Consider the following 22,093-nt stretch of genomic DNA (forward strand, 5'->3'; position numbering starts at 1 on the left):
CTAGTATTTTCAGCAAATTAAGGCACAAATAAGTACCTCTTTATAAATTTCTAGGTATTAAACTGTCACTATTATGCCATAACTAAAAAAGATAAAATCTGGACAACATAATTTTCCAAGGCACCAGAAGGCAAGACAAGAAACAACGGATGGAAAGTAATCAAGAAGAGAAGCAACCTAGAACTAAGGAGAAATTTCCTAATGGTGAGAACAATTAACCAGTGGAACAGCCTGCCTTCAGAAGTTGTGGGTACTTCATCAGGGGGATGGGGGGTTAAGAAGAGACTGGAAAGCCACTAGTCTGGAATGGTACAGGATCTCCTGCTTGAACAGAAGGTTGCACTAGTGAATAGAAGACCTCCCTTCCATCTCTGTTATTCTATTAATTCTGGACCATGTTTTAGAAGTCCCACTAGTCCAGGGGTAGGCAACCAAAACACTCAAAGAGCCACTTGGACCCATTTCCCACCGAAAACAAAACACCGGGAGTCGCAAAACCCTTTTGATATCTAAAATGAAGATAACACTGCATATATCCTTTTTTACCTTTATTATAGGTGTGTGTGTGTGTGTGTATGTGTGTGTGTATGTGTGTGTGTTTGTGTGTATATGTGTATGTATATATATACACATACACACACAGGTAAAAAAGGATATATGCAGTGTTATCTTCATTTTAGATGTCAAAAGGGTCTCTCTCTCTCTGTCTCTCTCTCTCCCTCCCTCTCTCTCTATCTGCCTTTGGTCTGCCAGTCCTCTTCTCTCTCTATCTATCTATCTATCTATCTCTCTCTCTCCCCCCTCTCTCCCTCTCTCCTATCTGCTGCTCACCTGGCAAGCTGGCTTCAAGCTGTTCTCCAACAAGCTCAGGAGAAGGCAACCTCGGCTCTTTTATGACTCATGGACTTCAACTCCCAGAATTCCTGAGTCAGCATCGCTGGGCTAGGTATCTCTCTCCTGCCCTTCCTGCTTCCTGCTTCCTGCAGAGACGCAGCAATTGCCTCTCTCTGTCTCTGTCTCTCTCTGCAAATGGCAGAGGAGGCTGGGAGCCACATGGGAAGGCTCAAAGAGCCGTATGCGGCTCCGGAGCCGCAGGTTCCCGACCTGTGCACTAGCCCCTTCGAAGTGATGTTTAAGTATTACAACCTGTAAGCAGGGATTACTGACAGCATCGAGGAGTTGCCAATAAGAAATAGATGCTGGAACTGGTCTATTTTAATGAGATTCATGAATGCTACTAACATGAGTGTCAACTTGGGGGACCTGAAGTCTGCATATGTTGACATAAAAAATGAGGGCCGCAGATATATGTGGCATTTACATGCGTATATCAAACTCACAGACATATACACACATGCCATATAGAAGTACACATTTTCCTTTCATTTTCACATATTGGTGGTTTCTCAAATATAAGATCCCTAATGTGGCCTTTTTATACTCAAGACTACTCTGACCCCAAATCATCACTGATGATTATCTGTAGCCCAGTATTTTAGTAGTGTGTCTACTTCTCCAGAAAAAGATAAGAAAAGTAGTAGGCAGGGAGTGTTTTGGGATGCCTGGGCTTTGTCCAAGTGAGCACCCATACAGTATACATTCTGCCCTTAAATATGCTTAAGGGTTCAGGATTCTACAGAAATTTCTTTTGGTCATTATTTGACTGCCTGTCTTCTTACTTTTGAAGTTATGATTTTTTTTAAAATGAAGATTTGGGATACTGTAAGGGAGAACATTATCTCTGTTTACAAGAAATATTTGGCCATAGGTGTGTGTGGGTGTGTGTGTGTGTATAATTCTGCCAACTGCTAGCAGATCAATCCTGACCAGCTCAAGTTGACTCAGCCTTCCATCCTTCCAAGGTCAGTAAAATGAGGACCCAGATTGTTGGGGGCAATATGCTGATCCTGTAAACCACTTAGAGAGGGCTGTAAAGCACCATGAAGCAGTATATTTATTTATTTATTTATTTATTTATGAGACTTATATACCGCTTTAAGTGCAAGAACTCTCTAAGCGGTGTACACCAGTAAGCAATGTGTATATATATATATTTACATTGCCCCCAACAATCTGGGTCCTCATTTTACCTACCTCGGAAGGATGGAAGGCTGAGTCAACCTTGAGCCGGTGAGATTTGAACCACTGACCTGCTGAACACAGTCAGCTAAAGTGGCCTGCAGTACTGCACTCTAACTGCTGCGCCACTAAGTCTAAGTGCTGTTGCTAAGTGCTATTGCTATTGTATCTGCCCACCTGGTATTTTCAGGCAGGTCTCTTCAATTAAATGCTGCTATCTTATATAGGACCAATAAAGCATACCTTCTGTGCTGCAGTCCCTGCCCTGTGGAACAACATTTTCCCCAAAAGTATGGAAAACCATCTATATATGTATCTCAGAATGCCCTTAAGACATGGTTCTGTTCCCAGGCTTGGCTACAGAATGAGAGGAGCTGCTGAGTATCTTTGTATACTGAACTTGAGGAAAGAACAGCAGCCCTAGGCCAAGTCAATCTATAGAATGGAATAAAGAGGAGTTAACTACACCTCCCCATGGTGATTTCATTGAACATGAGACTAGGAACATAAATGAAGCACTCTCTGGACCCTAAGGCAAACCTCTCGGATCTCTCTCTCTGCTGCCTTCGCCTCCATCATTAGTCATTAGAGCTAATGGCTATATTTGAGGGCACCTGTTCTGGTGCCTGGGGCTTGCATATATAAAGTACTCTCAGGAAAGAGAAAAGTACTCTGGTTCAAAGTGCTCTTGTGGGGGTGAAGTGAAAGCAGCAGGCTTATTTCAATATAGCAAGAATCCAGACATCTGTTAGCATTTCTGAATGTTTTTGCTAGTAGCCACCCTAGTTGGTTGTGGTGAGCTGTAAACTGTTTTTTTTCTGCCATTCCACCCATCATACAGTCCTAAACTGTGTTTGGGGGGGGGGGTCCAGCCCTACAGCAGACCTAGATCAGATATTCTTTTCCTTAAAAGTTGCAAGCCTGGTCAGAACCTCCTGAGTTATAACCTGACTCTGGTCTTAATCAGTCCTGCGTTACTGAAGCTGTATTCTCCTTGAGACGTGGCTCACAAAAACAGCCATTATGCGCAGCCATCATGATGAGTGTGTTGTACTAGAGTGCTTCGTTCTAAGCCTGGAACTGCAAAGTGATGAATTCATTCAGTTTTGGAGCCTAATATTTTAGCTCACTTCCCATCTCTGTTTTCCTGGGAATTGAGTTAACACCTGCTGAGTACATTTTGATTTATCACTTCCTTAGCCTATTATAGTCTCAGGTTGTAATGAAGTTTTTTAATGGATTTAGGAATATCACAAAGAATCATAGTAGAACAGAGCAAAGGGCCAGATAGGCAAATATTCTGTTTCTTGTATAGGCTGTTTGTGAGAAATTGACAGCAGGAGTTTTCCTATCTTATTTGGCTTCTTCCTGATAATCCAAGGAGTGCTGCCTCTGAACTTAGCAGTTTCATTATATCTATATATAGATATATAGATATTTCTAAAATTTGGATTGCTAGCAATTGTCTGGTTGAAAAGAACTAAAAAGTTCGAAATAGTTATCCCAGTTCTCCCTTAATTCTTTGCTAGCAATCCAAATTTTAGAAATATATATGGTGTCGCAGTTGCGACTGCTGCCTGTGGATGGCTCTAGTTCAGTGGTTCTCAACCTTTTTAATGCCGCGACCGCCAACCGGTCGTAAGTCGAGGACTACTCAACCGGTCATAAGTCGAGGATTACTCAACTGGTGCAGCACTGTTTGCAGAATGGGACTTTTGGCAGGCTCAGCAGGGCAGAGACAGCCTCGACCATTCCTATTGGTTTTTGAAAGCCAATAGAATTAGACTCTATTCAAGAGAGTCTATTCTATTGGCTTTCAAAAGCCAATAGAATAAAAGAGAATAGCACAGCTAAGGAAAAGGGGAAAAAATGGCGGACTGCATTGTTTGGCGACCCCCGTGAAATGGTTGTTCGACCCCAAATGGGGTCCCGACCCACAGGTTGAGAACCACTGATCTAGTTTGAGCTGATACAAGGCAAAAGACTTCTCTCTCCCATATTTCGGCAACATGGTGTAGCATACAGCACTGTAAATATATAGATATAGATGTATATGTGTAGGTGTATGTGTAGGCATAGACATATGCGTATGCATATGTGTATATACGTACATACATACATACATATAAACACACATACATACATATACACAGAGCTAAGCACCATGCCCTAGAGTTGGATACGATTGACAAGGAAACCTTTACCTTCTTTTATATAACAGATATAAATTAATACAAAATATTTTGTGTTAATTTATTATTTATTAATTAACAAAACATTCTGCACAAAGATATCATAGTGAACAAAGCACCAAACCAGGATCTGGTTTGCAAGCAACAGAAAGTTTCTGTGGCTCATGTTCCCTCTACTGAAGTGGATTTAATAAAAAGCCAGAAGGGGGGGGGGAAACAAGTTAAGGGTCCTCCTAATAACTCCCCCTGGCTGTGACTTGCTTTTTGATTTCTTTCAAACTGTTGTTAGGCCTAAAGAGAATGAGGCAGAAAACATGGTTCAAATGACCTGTCTCCTAAATTCACTCCTCCTTTTTTCCTAGGGTGCACGATGACTCAGTGGTTAAAGACACTGAGCTTGTGAGCTGGAGAGCTGACTGCCCAGGTTTGAGACCCAAACTCCGCACAACAGGGAGAGCTCCCATTACTTGCCCCAGCTCGTGCCCACCTAGCACTTCGAAAGCTTGCAAATGAGAGTAGATAAATAGGTGTCACTTCATTGTGAAGGTAACAGGGCACCTTTGGCATATAACCATGCTGGCCACATGACCATGGAAATTGTCTTCGGAAAATGCTGGCTCCCTTAGCCACAGAGATAAGCCCTGTGCCCTAGACCAGTGGTTCTCAACCTTTTTAATGCCGCGATCCCCAACCAGTCGTAAGTCGAGGACTACTCAACCGGTCATAAGTCGAGGACTACTCAACTGGTGCAGCACCGTTTGCAGAATGGGACTTTTGGCGTGCTCAGCAGGGCAGAGACAGCCTGGACAATTCCTATTGGCTTTTGAAAGCCAATAGAATTAGACTCTATTCAAGAGAGTCTATTCTATTGGCTTTCAAAAGCCAATAGAATAAAAGGGAGTAGCACAGCTAAGGAAAAGGGGGAAAAATGGCAGACTGCGTTGTTTGGCGACCCCCCGTGAAATGGTCGTTCGACCCCAAATGGGGTCCAGACCCACAGGTTGAGAACCACTGCCCTAGACTTTTTTTTAAAAAACTGTTTTTTTCTATTTAAGTCACTATCTAAATCTCATGAAACCTGGTGGGTCTCATTTCTGATTAGATAGGAACTGACATGGAGAAGATACTTTGCTTCATTACTGCTTTGCAATTTTATAACAACAGATTATCATTACTGGAAACTTTCATTTCTACATGACCTTTTCTGATGACCATAATCTAGCAAAGTGGTGGTGAACCTATGGCACGGGTGCCAGAGGTGGCACTTGGAGCCCTCTCTGGGGGCACACGTGCCATTGCCCCAGCCTTGCCTCCACCTGCGACCCCCTCCTCACCAGCAGCCCCTCTGGAGGAGAGTCGCCCCTGAGCGTGGCCCACATGGAGCAACACAGCCAAGGACATGGCAGCCAGGCAGTGTAGACAAAACTCTGCCCTCATACCCCAATGCGCACAGATGATGCTGCGGGGGGTAGGCAGAAGGCATGGCCGCCATGGCACTGCTGGGCTGCCTGGGCAATCTGCGGCAGGCCCTCGAGGCGGTGAGTGGCCTTGCGGGCAGGCAGAGTGGGGCAGAGTGGGGGTGGGGCAGAGGGTGGAGCGGGGGCAGGGCAGGGGGTGGAATGGGGGCAGGGCCAGTTTTTGGGCACTCGGTCTCTAAAAGGTTTGCTATCACTGATCTAGCATTTCCAACAGTGGAGAGCAATCCCTGGAAAAGATGCCACTTCTTCAAAGAATGGCTACATTGAATCCTCTTTTCCTCTTTGAATTCAAATGGCCGATTTCCCAATGCAGCTTTTCTGTATGATACCTTTAAGGTATTTAACCCTTTATTTTGGATCAAATAGCAAATATTTATTCTTAGATGTGGCAATACAGACAAGGTTTGCAATGGGAAACCTGTATTCTCACAGTCACACAAGGCATATAGACAGTTCCTCTTCCCTTGTTTGGAAAGTTCTCAGAATGAACGGAGTAGCCAATGATGGTTGTCTCCTTTTCATCATGCCCTTATTCTTCCCCTTATTACATTTTGGTGCAGGTTCCTATTTATTCTCATATAAATCAAAGCAAGTCTTTCATTCCACTTTTTTATATATAAAAAAACCCTTGTCTTTTAAAACATTGCTATCATTAACCACAGGTTCTAGCTACCGTGCAGAAGAGAATCTAAGGCACATGTGTCCCTATGGGGAATAGATACAGGTAGTCCTCAACTTACAACAGTTCATTTAGTGACCATTCAAAGTTACAGCATCACTGACAAAAGTGGCTTTTGACCATTTTTCTCATTTATAACCATTGCAGCATCCCCATGGTCACGTGATCAAAATTTGGATGCAGGCCAACTGGTTCATGTTTATGACGGTTGCAGTGTCCTGGGGTCATGTGATCTCCTTTTGTGCTCTTCTGACAAGCAAAGTCAATGGGGAAACCTGATTCACTTAACAACCTTGTTACTAACTTAACAGCAGTGATTCATTTAGGAACTTTGGCAAGATAGGTCATAAAATGGGGCAAAATTCACTTAACAACTGTCTCACTTAGCAACAGAAATGTTGGGCTCAGTTGTGGTGATAAGTCAAGGACTACCTGTATTGTATTTCTTTGTATTGTTAGATTTCTAGAATCACCATTCCTCCTTTATACAGTTTCACACCATGCAGTGTTAAGCTGACATACGGGCTAATCATATGTGGTACTAAATTGTTGATCTACAGCCCAGTCCTTCCATCAAGTGTGTGCAAAAATCCTCTCATTGGAAAACACAATACAGTACAAGAAGAGGATATTTCCGCACATGTGGTCCATGTTTCCTAGCAACTGCAACCATTCAGTTGTGGAAGGTTTTAAATATTCAGGAAAGTTATTTTTTTCTCTCTCTTATTGTGTTGACAAAATGATCTTTCTATATTTCCTGTACAGTTTCTTTCTTACCTTTTCTTTAAAAAGGAAGGTGGGTAAAGGGGAAGGGAAAAGGAAAAGGGAAAGGGAAGGAAAAGGGGAGAGGAGAGGATTATAATTTTTGGAGGGTGGGAATAGGATTAAACTGATTGCACTCTTTCAGATATCTAGGCTCTTTGGTCTAAGAAATAAGAATATAAGCATTCCAAATATTTTAATCATGTTAAAGAACCCCTCCAAATAGTATCACTGGAATTGCCCTATACTTTTTTTGAAAAAAAAAGTAGTACAATTTTATAGTACTGCATCTATAAATATACTTGAAATTAGAAGCTCTACCATAAAATAAACTCATTAATTTTCAAAATAATTAAGGCCATAATTGTATGAACACTTAGTTGAGGCTGACTAGCACTGAAATAATTGGGATTTTATTTTAAATCAACACACATCACATTTATTTATTGGACTATGACATTTAAACATTTAAACTGCAGTTTTGCAGAAACACTGTGTGTTGAATCATCAAATATGCTGTTAATATATTTAATCCAAAGTGAGGCATATATCAGTTTCAAAAATGCATTTTATACTTCAAAGCTGTCACAACTAAGCTAAAAAAATTGCATTGCATTTTAAGAAAATACCCATAAATGTTCTTGTGCTTTGAGGAAACAATATTGAAACAATATTTCAACTTGTCTGTGGCCTGGTTTTATGATAGTCATCTGAACAGAATATTTCAAGAGTTATGACAGTGGTTAGAAATTTATTTTGCTTATTTTATCAATTCCTATTATTTATTCCTAACATTTCTGTTGATTATTCCTTCATTTTTTTCTCCAAGTCAGTATGATTCTAACTTAATCGAAACTTAATTCCCTGTATTATTTACTTGTTCTTCCTATTGTAAAGTCTTAGTGATTGTTGGTCTGTCTCCCTATCTATGCATTTGCTTATTGTCTTATCTTTTAACTTTTTAACCTTGTTCATCCATGATTTCATAATGTTGTGGATGAACTTAGATTTAACTTTAGAGTTTTCTGCTTTGATCTCTACATATTTCTCTAGCCTCTAATTAGTCTAGTGGTTTCTACTACATTTATTATGTAGCATGTAGCTGATCTTACTGGCTTGACTTTCTGTTTTGGAAGTGTGCAGAATTCCAGTCTGGATAAACATAGTTACCCCCAATTCCAAATTCTTTTCAATTCTGCATAGGACAGAATGGAAACTGAATATTAGCATATCTAATACTCCATATCATTAAAAATAAAATAAGTAGAGTTTGCTGCCTTATATATAACAAGCATGTGCAATTTGATCTTCCGACTGCACTTATGCATGTCATAGTCTGCCCCTCACTCACCCCACCCAATTTCAGATAAATTTTTCATCTCTGTTCAGATAAATGAGGTATGTATCCAATGATGGTAGAGGACAGGAAGACCTGGAGGAACGTTGTCCATGGGGTCGCGATGGGTCGGACACGACTTCACAATTAACAACAACAACAATCCAATGATGCAGCAGCAATCAATCAATAGGATCTAAATTGGTCTACTTATATCCCATCCTCCGGATGTAATTTAAACAAATACTGTATGTAATGTCTTGATTGAGATTGAAGCCCCACCAATGTGGCAGAGCTAGGGTTAGCCTCCCCCGTACTTTTCAACATCCAATAAACCCTTATTTACAAGAGGTGTAAAAATAAAAGTAGGTTTGAAGGCCTTAGAAACCCAATATTCAAGAGTGCTCTAGACTAGAGGTCCCCAACTTTTTGAGCACCAGGGACAGGTTATGTGGAGAGAGGTTTTTCCGCAGACCTGAGGGGATGTGATTTTGTGGGCTGCCTGCATTCTGTGGATGGGGCTTTCCTTGTTTGTGCGGACTGGTTGCTGGCATGCTGCGGCCCGGTACTGGCCCACGGACCGGGGGATGGGGACCCCTCTCTAGACTACCCTTGTTTTCCTCGAGGTTGGAATAGAAAGAGACCTAACTCTGTGTTCAATTTACTTCTGGTTTTGCTGGACACAAACTGGCCCAGTAAAGCTAAGTAATTCCAAACTAATCCAGGAACATTTGGATTGCTTGAGACCTAATCGTAATCTGAATATGGCTGATAGGAATGGTTTCCTAGCTCAGGTAAAGTCTATCTTATGACAAGGCAGTGACCTTAAAAGGAAATAATGAAAATAATTTGGTAATGATGGTGGTGTTATTACTTCTACTAGAATGTCAGAGAAAATGTTGAACTTCTACTGGGCTTGTACAAGGGAATGGGTTTTTTTACAATAAGAAGCATCTTTTCTGTTAGTGTTTTTAGTACTGATTTATTTACAGGTGGTCCTTGACTTAAATAGTTCATTTAGCGAACGTTCGAAGTTACAACGGCCCTGAAAAAAGTGACTTCTGATCATTTTTCACATGACTGTTGCAGCATCCCCACGGTCATGTGATTTACATTCCAATGCTTGACAGCTACTTCATATTTATGATGGCTGCAATGTCCCCAGGGTCACATGATCATATTTTGTGACCATCTTATCCACAAAGTCAAGGGGGAATCCGGATTTACCTTACAACGGTGTCGCTAAGCTCACAACTGCAGTGATCCACTTAACAAACGTGGCAAGGAAAGTCATAAAAATGGGGCAAAATTCACTTAACACATTTCTCCCTTAGCAACATAAATTTTAGGTTCGATTGTGGTCGTAACTCGAGGACCACCTTTTTTTCTTTCTTTTCTCCTTTCTTTCCTTCTTCCTTCCTTCCTTCCTTCCTTCTTTCATAACTGATTATTGTGAAACACGCTGTCAGGAGAATTGGAGGGTCTTTATCTGAGCCGGGCGTTTGCAAGAAGGATGCCAAATGTACCGTGTGGAAAGGAGGTCGTTTATTTTCAAGAGCAAAGGATCTGCCCTCAAAAGGAGGATAAATTAGCAATTTGATGACTGGGCTTCTGATTTCTATCTTTCAAAGAGGCTTCTGGATAATTACTGCTCTATCTATATGGCTCAATATCCCTCCCACACTTACAATCAAAAGGTTTTTTCATTGCCCTGGGCCTGTTTTCAAAGTCTTGCAGCTCTTGGTTCTCATCTCTGCCACTCATTCCTAATATGGGTCATTGAGAAGAAGGGCTGACTTTGAAAAACGCTAATGCTTTGCAATGGGAGAGACAGACAGCCTCGGGACAAGCGCAGACTTGAAGAAGCAACACTTGAACGCTTCACTTCTCTTCTCCTTCATGTCCAGAAGAGATACAGTTTGTCTTCTCCTCCTCCTCCTCCTCCTCCTCCTCCTCCATCATCATCTTTTTCTTCTTTTAATTCATAAAGGCTTGAAATTTATATTCTTGCCGCTGCTTGTGCTCTGTTACTGAATAGCCCAAAAAAGGCAAGGATTTCTAAAAGTCTATTTGCTTGCTACAGGTAGTCCTTGACTTACGACCACAATTGAGCCCAAAACTTCTGTTGCTAAGCGAGACTGCTGTTAAGTGAGTTTTGTCCCTGTTTTACGACCTTTCTTGCCGTAGCTGTTAAGTGCATCACTGCAGTTGTTAAGTTAGTAAGGCGGTTGTTAAATAAATGTGGTTTTCCCATTGACTTCTGCTTGTCAGAAGTCACAAAAGGGGATCACATAACTCTGGGACACGGCAACCGTCGTAAATATGAGTCAGTTGCTAAGAATCTGAATTTGGATCACATGATCATGGGGCTGCTGCAATGGTCGTAAGTGTGAAAAATGGTCATAAATCACTTTTTTCAGTGCTGTTGTAACTTGAACTGTCACTAAATGAACTGTTGTAAGTCAATAACTACCTGTATAGTAAAAAAACAAAACAAAACAAGGAGTCTTAAATAACTTAAGCAATTGCATTTTTAGGATTCAGATCTAAAGTATTTGAAAGAACAATGATAAGACTTACCAAAAGTTGAATTCCCTATTTTAACTACAAACTACCTTTGACATCTGGCTTTTCCCAAATGAGGCCTTGGAATGCTACTTCATTGCTCTGGACTACAGTGCAGAATCTCATGCAATTTTTCACCCAAACATCCTAACTATAAGAGCAGTTCAGCATCCAGAAGCGGAGTCACTTATCCAGACATAATACCATCCTTGAAAGAGAGGGCATCAGAAAAGGCAAGATGCTATTTGCACAGTGCAAGACCTGCCTTTTTGTATGTGTGTTCAACATCAACACACATTCAAAAATGGCAGAGTTTGCATTGTGCTGCCATAACATTATATTGATTTGTTGATACCTTCCTTGCCTGTTCCAATTGTGTACAGTTGCCCCCCCCCCAATTCCTAGATCAAGGGCTCCCTCATGGTCATCATATCCTAGTCATTTCCTAATTGGATTACTATAATGAATTCTTCATGGGGCTGCTATTGAAGAATATCTTGGAAGCTTCAGCTGGTACAGTTGTGTGCTAGAACTGTTCATATGTTACATCTCTGCTCTGAGAACTGCAAAAGCTGCCAGTTTGCTTCTGGTCCAATTCAAGATGCTGTTTTCAATCTTTAAAGCCCTTCAGAGCATGTGATTGACATCATCTGAGGGATCATCTCTCCTCAGTTACGTCAGCCTATCCCCCATCAGGTCAGGTAGAGAAAACATGCTGTGGGCCTGGGTCCTGTCCACTAGGGATCTCCGGTCCTCTTGGGTGGCTCCCATGCGGTAGACCTTCTCTGCCATGGCACCCATTTCATGGAGCTTTCTTCCCCCACCCTAAAGTTAGGTTGCCTCTATCCCTGCTAATATTCAGAAAGTCCTTCAAGATGTGGCTTTGTCATCCCAGGGAAATGATGAAATCTGATGATGGTTCCATCATTGTGAATGACATTCAGTCTCACCTGTGGTTTTATTTATTTTAATAATGACTATTTAATATTTTTAATAACAATTGTTTTATACACTTGTTGTTTTAATTCATTGCTGAACACTGCCCAGAGTCACTTTTTGTGAGACTGGTGGCCATATAAATTTAATAAATAAATTTATCAAATTTATATGGCCGCCTATCACACAAAAAATGACTTTAATTTGGATTCCTACAGCAAGCAGGGACTCAGCAGTCTAAATGTCCCTTCCAAAGCAGTGACACAACAGGTGGATGTATTTTTGGCTTGTCAGAAATTGCTTTTTACTTAAAGAAATTACGCTTTATGCTCAAACTTACTTTTGAACATATTTTAGGCCAAGCAAAAAGCAAAAGTTAGTTTTGTTCTTGAGACAAAAGTTCTTTCTGCCCTTGTCAAGATGCAGCAAAGTAACTGTAATCATTTCAAAGTAGATAAGGATTGAAGGCCAGACTAGACCTAAGTCTGTATGAGCCCACAGGGAGAACTATTCTGTCATTTCTCTTTTCATTTCTGAATATTCTCAGGGAAAGAATTGTGTGAGTGACACATCAGTTATAAAAAGATTTGAACCTTGTCTGGCAATCAGAAAACATTGTTCCACTGCTGGCCTTTGAGAAATGTCCCATCAATATCTCAGACTGATTATACTAGAATATCCCAATCTTGTTCCTTTCCATTTTCTTGGGTAACAAAAAAACATTATCCTCAGGCAACAATTTCCCCAACTCATATACATGAATCCATACCATTTCCATTATCACTTCTATAGAATATAAAACGTGTTTGTTAGACAGGTAGGTCAAATATATTACATTTAAAAAGAGAACGGGGAGATTAGAAGATTCAGGGAAGTTTAACACCATTCCAGTTAAACCGCCAGCACAATAGTTAAAAAATAAATGTAATATATTATTAAACCTTTCCCCTCAGTTTTTCTCCTTCTTATTACTGGACAGCCACCAAAATAGTTTTGCTTAACATTAAATACATTCATTATCCAAGATATATGATATTCAAATAGGCCACACATCTAACTGGCTGACCAAATACTTTGATCCTTGCATTTATTTTTATAATTTCACAATTAACAAATAAACATATGTGGTTGTTGTCTATGGAGATTCCCAGTCTTCCAGGTCATGGCTGTCCCAAAGGTGCTTTTTCAAGAGGCAACTGGACCTTTTTTGTTTTTCCTTGAAGACATTTCACCTCTCATCCTAGAAGCTTCTTCAGTTATTCAGTCAGCACCTTTGGGACATAAGTAGTTGTTACAACTTTTTTAGTGATTTTTCTCACCAGATATGTGAAAATGACATGTTCACCACGATTGCAATGATATGTTCACATTACACATTGATACAAAACCAAAATAAGCCAGCCTATGACTGAATGTAATGTGCAAACACAGCTATATGTCATCTAAGCTTTTCCAACCATCGTCTCCTCCAAATATCTAGACTTCCACAATTTTCAATGCAGGTCATGTTGGGTGGCCAATTCTGGGAGTTATATAACTCCATTGCTTATATCAAGATCAAAAATCTGGACAACGTTTGATTCAGTTTATTTATAATATCAATCTATGATATAATGCTGTGAGATCAGGACAAGATAAGCCTTTGACTCTCAAAGGCTCTTAGTTTTATGACCTCAATCATAGCCATGAAAAGATCCTCAGCATTCACAATTTCAACTTTTCCTTTAATCACAATTTAGTATGATCCTCAACTCTGCTACGTTTGTTGAAACAAAGCAGTTTTTAAACGACAGTTGATTTGGCTCCTTTTAGTTAGTTGTGTTTTAGAATAAAGGCATTTGCTGAATTCACCCAAAAGCTTTTTGAGAAGTGAGGGCCACAGTAAGGATGCCCATGATATTTGTGTGGAAAAAGTCAAGATGTTTTCCTTTGGGGGAAAAGAATATGGAGAGGGTTTTTTTTAAAAAAATTGGTTATTTTCCCTATATTAAGTCTAATTTAGAGAACTAGTTTGGTGTAGCAGTTAAGGCATCAGGCTAGAAACTGGGAGACCGTGAGTTCTAGTTCCACTTTAGACACAAAGTTAGTTGGACGACCTGAGCAAACTGTCATGTTTAAAGAATAAAGCAAATTGAAGTTAAACTTCAGTAAAAATTAAAATACCCTCCTAGGTTTGATACTATGTTTTAACCAGTTTCCTATTTTTGGAATACCCTCAAATGGGAATAGATGGCTACTTTCAGCTAGTTTACAAACTCCCCATCTCCAGTTTTTTTGAGCATTATTTTCCCCTGCCCATCCAATTTCCTCTTTGTTTCTTTCCTTTTCCAGATCCACAGCATGTTATGTGAAAAATATATATGGTAATTTCTAAGTGACATTCTGTGTGAATTGTTTTTCCCTGCTCTTTGCTGGATGAAAACCAACGTTCCCTGTTTTCATAGCATAGGAAGAGATGGGGGAGAAGCAACCAGCATTGCTTCAGAGATACCGTTCAGCTCTGGATGGTGACAGCCGAACCACCCCTTAATGTCTTATCGTGTTGGTAAGTTCCATCTGAAAAATAAAATCAGATCCCTTTGCTGAGTCATAGATGCTTCCGAGCTGCAGTTTAGAAAGCCAAGAAATGGTTACTGTGAGGTGAGGAGAGTGTCTTCTGAATATATTGTGGTGGTTGTTGTGTTCACGGAGTTGTGCAGGCTTTAAAATTGCAATCCCTGCTTTAAATATTAATTCAGTCGGCCCTCTCCTTTCTATTAGAGCTTTATAGTAATTGCAATGCATGCTGTTTTTGAGAAATACTGCTTTCTAAGTCTAACAACACCCACTCCTACCTCCGTGGGGAGAAATGCAAAGGATACCTCTGCAACATGACATTTTAGGCATGAGATGCTTGCACATTGACTTGGATGCAGGCTCCACTGTGCATAGGATTTCAGCCATATTTAATGCCCATCAGATGCTCTTCTCATCTCACAGTGAAGCTGCCTGGTTCGTAGAATGCATGACTAAAGAATAAGTTCCACCCAGAGCAGTAAAGGCTTATGCTCAAGCAGACACAGAGTTCTGGCATGTACTCTTGGTGCATTTACCATCCAGAGGAGTTGTGTGTACAAAGTAGCTGGGATGCCTGTGAACAGATAAATCTGCTTAACAGGGAAGGGCAGATGATAAGTAATTAGGAGAAATGGGTAGTATATAGAATACATTCTGTTAATTTGCTTTCAAAAGTCTTGGAAAATGGGGCAAAAGCCTATAATCTCAAAAATAAACATTAATTGCTTTTGCAGAATTAATCATTGCTATATCTATTTGTTCATTTTTTAAAAACTCTTCTTGAAGGACTAAAATTATAAACTCTCTAAAAGGGGAGGGGGGAGATTTATATCCTTTTAAAATTTGTATTGTCAACCTGTTTGCCATCCTTTCTGAGAATGGCTTCATTTACTTCAAGTTTCAAGGCCAAAGGAGATGTGGTACCATATGCATAATATGCATTTTAAAAAAAAGAAAAAGAAAAAAAACTGTTTCACCTTGAAGGAATGTAGCTGGTAAACCAACATTGAGAAGAACAATTGTCCAAGACAGAAATGAATTAAATGCTCACCCCATACTGGTACTCAAAATTTCTTGGTTACTCTTCCACTTTCTCTACTTGACTCATGCGTCCCAACTAGCTTCGTGTTAAGAGTTGGATGAGGACTGGGGAGACTTTAGTTCAAATCTATCTTCAGCCATGGAAGTTCACTGGATGATCTGGGACCAATTACTGTCTCTGAGTCCAATGTATTTTCTTCTTGGGGGAAATTGGAGGAGGGAGTATTAGGAATGAAATACTTGATTATTTTATTTTATTGTTCTATTAATATTTTTGGATCCACTCAATTCTAAAAAAAGGCTCTGGGCAGCTTGCAATATTTCAAATACATAGTTGAAAAACATGGCTGCCTGAACGAAATAACATCAATAACTTTCAGGAATGATTTGACCCACAAATATACTAACCCAAATTTTAGGAACAGTGCCAGGTTTTCAGCAATTTCCAGAACATTTGGAGAATGGAAGTTGTATATTTCTCCCATGGAATGCTGTTTGGAGGGCAGGGGTTGTGACAGAAAATGCTGCCTCAATCCTACAAGATGGCAACATTTAATTGAAGGGTCCTGGAGGGTACCAGATGAGCAGGAAAAACCGGAGATAGGCATTTCCTGAGATGATCAGACTTTATGCTCTGAAGGACTTTGCAGGTGATGACCAGCACCCAGAAGCTGAATGGCTACCAATGTAGCTCACATAGCAACAATAACACATGGACATAGTAAGGAATGCCCACTACTGCCTGCACTGTTGCATTTTGGACTTATAGCTTCCAATTCATCTTCAAAGGCAACCACATGTAGAGTACATCTCAGTATTCCAATTGTGAGATTACTAGAGTATATGTGACCATCTATAGGGCCTCCTGAATGAGAAAAGTCCCTCATGGCCAAAACTGGCTTCTGTCTTTTGAAGAATATCTGCGAGTCCAAAAGGACTCCCAAGTTGCACACTAACTTTAACTGGGAAAATGCAGCCTCATTTAAGACCAAAGGCAAATATGCACAAAGCCATTGCCAGCTTTATCAAGACTGAGTCAATCTTTTCCTCCACATCTAGACCCAACTAATTTCCAGATGATGGGTCAGTTTAGTCAATTGATAGCTTTACCTGCACAATCCTGGTTGTGATGTACAATCAGGTATCATCAATGTACTGATACCAAATCCCAAATTGAATGATGACCTCACCCAGTGGTTTCATATATTGTAGATATTAAAAAGAGGGAGTAACAGCATTGAACATTGAAGTACTCCACAAGTTTGGATGTAATCTCTTCCCTCCTGTACTGGAATCAGCCACTGAAGCACAGCACTCCTCCACTCCCAAGCCCTGAAGCCAGTCCACTCCTCCATGGTCAATGGTATAGAAAGCTACTAAGAGATCAAGAAGCACAAGGATGAATGCCCCCATCCCAGGCCCACCACAAATTATCCACAAGCGCTACCAGTACTGTCTTTCTACTATATCTTGGCCTCAGACTTGGCTGAAACAGATCCAGATAATCAACTTCCTCCAAGTCCTTCTAAAACTGCTATCCAGCCACCTTCTCAAACAACCTTCCACACAAGGAGAGAAATTCCTAGAATGGAGGAATCCAGTGATAGCTCCTTGAGAAGGAAGCACACCATTGCTAGGAGTGAATGCACACTCCACTACAACCTTTATCTAGTCTCTCCAATTCTTGTGTAGAGAATAGTCACTAGAGGGATAAATAATTGAAAGGTGGAAAAAACTAAATATTTCCTGGAAATTATTATATTCATAGATGAAAACTATTCATATTCTACATCTATAGTTTAAATATCTCTAACATGGCTTGAGTCAACTTTTCATTTAATTTAACTTAAATTGTTCTCAGGCTTTTAAAAGAATCCATATTAAAACCAAGCCGATACAGAGAACTGAGAAGTTGGTTATCCTCCATTGTTCATACCTTGACAGGTATTGATTAAAACTGGATGTGAAAATACAACTCCACTCCTAGTTCCAATAAACTGGAAGTAAGACTCATGGAATTCAGTGGAATTACTTCTTGTTTATTTATTAACCTGCTATGCTGCCTATCCCAATTGTGTACTTCATCTTAGTTTGGCACACCTGGAGCAGACAAATACTCATGTACAAATGCTGTTTGTTGATTTTAGTTTGGCATTCAACACAATCATTCCTCACATTTGGTGAAGTTGATGAAATATTATGTATGCACATACAGAATTAGTTTCTATGTACACAAGTGTATGCACATGTCCAGACATGTCACAACTTTAACATGTCTGGACATGCGCAAGTTCTACCTAGACATGCCTGGACACTCCACCCCATCCTCCCCTTTTTATATTCCATGACTGACTTGTATACATGCCTAGAATTATGGTTATGACATGTCTAGACATGTCAATAATAAATATCATTGTTGGATACTCACTGCTTGTTTGGTTGCTGTGTGTATGCTGGAGGAAGGTGGAAAAAGCTTAAAAAGGTCATGCTTCAAAATGTTTACATGCATTTGTGTATTTGTGTAATCAGCTAAATTTGCAAACATATGGGTGTGGGTGTAGTGGGATGGATGCATGACAGTGGGTGTATTTTCAAGCAGATTTGCAAATGATGTTTCTTTAACTTTTACAAAAGGTAAAGCTGTCTATGATTTTTACTTCACTTAGGCCTTATTTGAATCCAAATAGGATTAGAGTTGGGATTAGGATTAAATTAATCACTCTGGGGCTGCTAGGATTTAAGTTGTTTTTTTCCCCTTCATTTGAAAAAATGATTTTAAAACCACATAGAAATAAAACCTTTTAGAAAAAGGGAGCAAATACAGATTGTGGCTGCATTTTAGGGAATTCCTTTTCCTACATTCAAGGCACTGATTTTATAACTCCACAAAAATTAAAAGCATGATTAAGCTATTATTTATTTCATAACGCACAAAGTAGGTTTTGCTTCCCAATAAAGTGCAGCTTAGGGTTGTGTTAATTATGCAGTTAATTTTGGTTTGAATCCATATAGGAGTAGGACTAGATTTGGGGTTAACTGTATTCTTGGGTTAACTGTTACATTTTGGTTGATATGTGCAGTAGATATGGACCCTGTGATTCAACATCATGTGTGAAAAACAGACATGTTATTTTTTTCAGTGTTGTTGTAACTTTGAACAATTATGGAACAAATGGTTGTAAGTTACACACGACCTGTAATAAATCATACTAAGTCATAGGACTAATTTGGCATAATTATAGAGCTATCATATCTGGGCAACAGATATAGATTAGATGGTAGCAAAGAATTAAATATTTCTACTTCTTGTTCTTTCTCTCTAATAGGACTTGAATTTATTCAGTGCAAATTTGCTCAATAGACAATGATTTTACATAGAACATATCTCATTCAAGAAATGAAATGAAGGGAAAGGAGACACCTGCATGAGAGTTCTTTTTTCATGACTATTGAATCCACGATACATAGATAAAATACTGAAATGGTTCTTGATCTTTTTTAAAAAAATTAAATGTAGTTTGGTTTTAGCCATTTTCCAAAGCACCTGAAGGCAGGACAAGAAGCAACGGATGGAAACTAATCAAGGAGAGAAGCAATCTAGAACTAAGGAGAAATTTCCTAACAGTGAGAACAATTAACCAATAGACTGACTTGCCTCCAGAAGGTGTGGATGTTCCAAAACTGGAGCTTTTTAAGAAAAGATTTGATAATCCTTTGTCTGAAATGGCATAGGGTTTCCTGCCTGAGCAGGGGGTTGGACTAGAAGACCTCCAAGGTCCCTTCCAACTCTGTTATTCTGTTAAAGATTTAACTATTTCCATTATATATGTAAGACAAAGTAGGCTAAGCTACACTAGTAACTATTTTATCTGCTTCTTTCAAATGGCACAGAATTAACTCCTCCTTCTATCACTATTTGTCTCTCAATCTTTAATTTTTTCCCCCAGACTATTTTCAACAGTGAATAATATTTCTAGGGCTAAGTCCATTGTATGTTCCAATCGAGAGGTATTAGAATACTTGCCAATGAAAGTGTATTCAAAACTGTCAAGTCTGTTACATCTGGAAATTAAATGCAATTTTTGCTTTCCCCCTCTTCCTTTGATATCAGGAGACAGTAGATAGAGATTTCAGAACAGGGAAGCCTGACTTTAAAAAAAAAAAAAAGAGGCTCTTTTTCATTCTGCACTTAATATCTATAGAACTATGAATAATTATAAAACTTTCATTTTTAAAAATTGCATTCTTTCACAGTTTTGCACTTGACCATGCAATTTTCAAACTTCAAATTTCAGAAAAAAATGCCTAACCTGAAATGGTAAGATTATATTTCTTTTGCAACAATAGCATTATCATGTGCTGCAGACCCTTATTTTCTCTCACAATTGCAGCACTAGACAGTGGTTTGTTAAATGTCCATGTGCTATATTAAATATACAAAACACACATGCACACATTAGCACAGCCATATCTCTGAAATGAAGGGGCTCCAGTACAGACTCTGCGGTTGATAACTGCTAACTTCTTAAGAAACCATTCATTGACGCTTCTCGTGATTCTTTGTCATCTTGAATGACATTTGCATTCTCTCTAATAAAGACCAAAAATATAACATGAAAGCTACGGCATTTGCTTGTTAGACAACCTGGTAATAGGTAATTTGCTATTATTTACAATGGGTGTTCCACTGTAGTTAATTACTAATAACTTTTTATGGGTCTGTGTGCATTAGGAAGTTTGGCTTCAGTAGCACTGAGATGGTTTGTGATTGGCTTTTATCAGCGTATTTTCGAAAACCACACCAGTTTTTCATTTGATCTGAAGTATGTTGCTTCCTGGTTTCCAAATGCAATATTTCCTGTTTGGTTAAAGACCAGATATAATCCATCATCTCACTAATTGTTAATAAAAGATAAAATGGAAGCAACAGCACATCCTGATCAATGAAACTAGCCTGGAAATACAGAGATCAAGCATTACTTCCCCCCCCCCTTCTATTTTGAGCTTGTTGGATGTACTTCTTTTTATCACAACAGTGTCATATAATTGATGCTGCGTCTGTATGGACTGAATGACTGGTTTTGTGCTTTCTTAGGGACCATGAAGTTAGACCTTTGCAAGGATAATTTTTTTCCCAATTATACACAGCCTGAAAACAAAGTCCACTTGAATACTACCCACATTAACAAATTCACTCTCTGTCAATTGCAAAATGCAGCTTGGCTCTGAACAGGCTTACATCCTACTACAACAATACCACCATCGATCAACATCTCCCTATCCGAAGTCCTCAGGAAGGACTTGATAGGTGGGTTAAATGACAAGTTCAGTTTAAACATCCGGGCTGCTTGTGCGACCAGCCAAAATAAAAATAAAATTATAATAAAATAAAAATATAATCAGTTTGCTCCAGTGGCTAAGGTACCAGACTAGAAACCAGGAGACTGTGAGTTCTAATCATGAAAGTTGATTGGGAGACTGGGTGACTCTTAGGTGGAGAAAGGAATATTAGGTAGATTTGCCACCTTGAGTTATTTATAAAAATAATAAAGGTGGGATAAAAATAAACCAAAATTAGCAAAAATAATAGACATCCTGAACTATTACTCCATCAGAATGTGGCATATATTGACAATAGTGCAACCACCACATTTTTCCAGTTCAAAAATACTTAATGTCTTCCAGCAGACAGAGAAAGTCTGTATATCAAGGCAACACAGAACATTGCTTATTCTGTTTTCAGATCTACATGCATACATCAATTGCTTCAAGCGTTCTTTTTATGGATATGTCTTGACAGTTTCTGTCTACTTTTAGCAACCTCAGATTCACCTTTATAAAGCAGTCATTCTTACTCCCTTTGTCTCACCTATTGAAATAGCAAAGCAATTCATAACAAAATACTTCATATATTTTATTATATTTGTTTTATAACACAATAATTTTTGTCTAATAATTTCTCTATTTTCAATTTTCACTATAAACATGTATTAAGAAATCTTGGGTGAGAAGGGCAGTTTTTAAACAAGCATGAAGGCTCCTTTTTTGCAACAAAAATATTTTTTGTGTATGGCTATTTTTATATATAACATGCCTATGTATTTATGTATATAGATAGGTAACTTTACACCTAGAAAATCCTCAGTTATTAATACAGATCAGAATAACAAAATGTTTATAAGAGATAAACTGGGAAAATAGAAGCTAGCTTATCCTTGCTGATTGAAAATGGTGAGAACTGTAGTTTGGAACATTTAGATGACTTCAAATTACAGAAATGTAAACCAAATTGTTAGACTATAAATGTAATAATCAGCATGATAATCTCTCTTAATCAATGAATGCAATAACCAGCATGGGAATTTCTCTTTAGCCATGACACTAGTTGAATGAGCCGAGGTGGCGCAGCAGTTAGAGTGCAGTACTGCAGGCCACTTTAGCTGACTGTGTTCAGCAGGTAGCGGTTCAA

The 22,093-nt window shown here is 39.2% G+C and overlaps 1 protein-coding gene across 24 annotated transcripts in view; it reads left to right on the forward strand.

The window, feature by feature from the left end:
• JAKMIP3 (Janus kinase and microtubule interacting protein 3) overlaps positions 1 to 22,093 on the forward strand; it is a 118,876-nt gene that overhangs the window by 16,717 nt on the left and 80,066 nt on the right. For 21 of the 24 annotated variants that reach the window (XM_039337411.1, XM_039337413.1, XM_039337421.1 and 18 more), the window contains one exon: positions 14,472 to 14,572. The exons of 1 other annotated variant lie outside the window; for it this stretch is intronic. In XM_039337411.1, coding sequence (XP_039193345.1) covers positions 14,557 to 14,572 — 16 coding nt within the window. In that variant the 5' untranslated portion in view covers positions 14,472 to 14,556. Of the gene's footprint in view, positions 1 to 14,471; positions 14,573 to 14,603; positions 14,668 to 22,093 lie in introns of those variants that run through there. 2 more of the 24 variants (XM_039337408.1, XM_039337417.1) reach the window with 2 other exon arrangements.

Source organism: Crotalus tigris, unplaced genomic scaffold (genome assembly GCF_016545835.1).
Source record: "Crotalus tigris isolate CLP2741 ecotype Arizona unplaced genomic scaffold, ASM1654583v1 scf7180000017678.2327064, whole genome shotgun sequence".
NCBI lineage: Eukaryota > Metazoa > Chordata > Lepidosauria > Squamata > Viperidae > Crotalus > Crotalus tigris.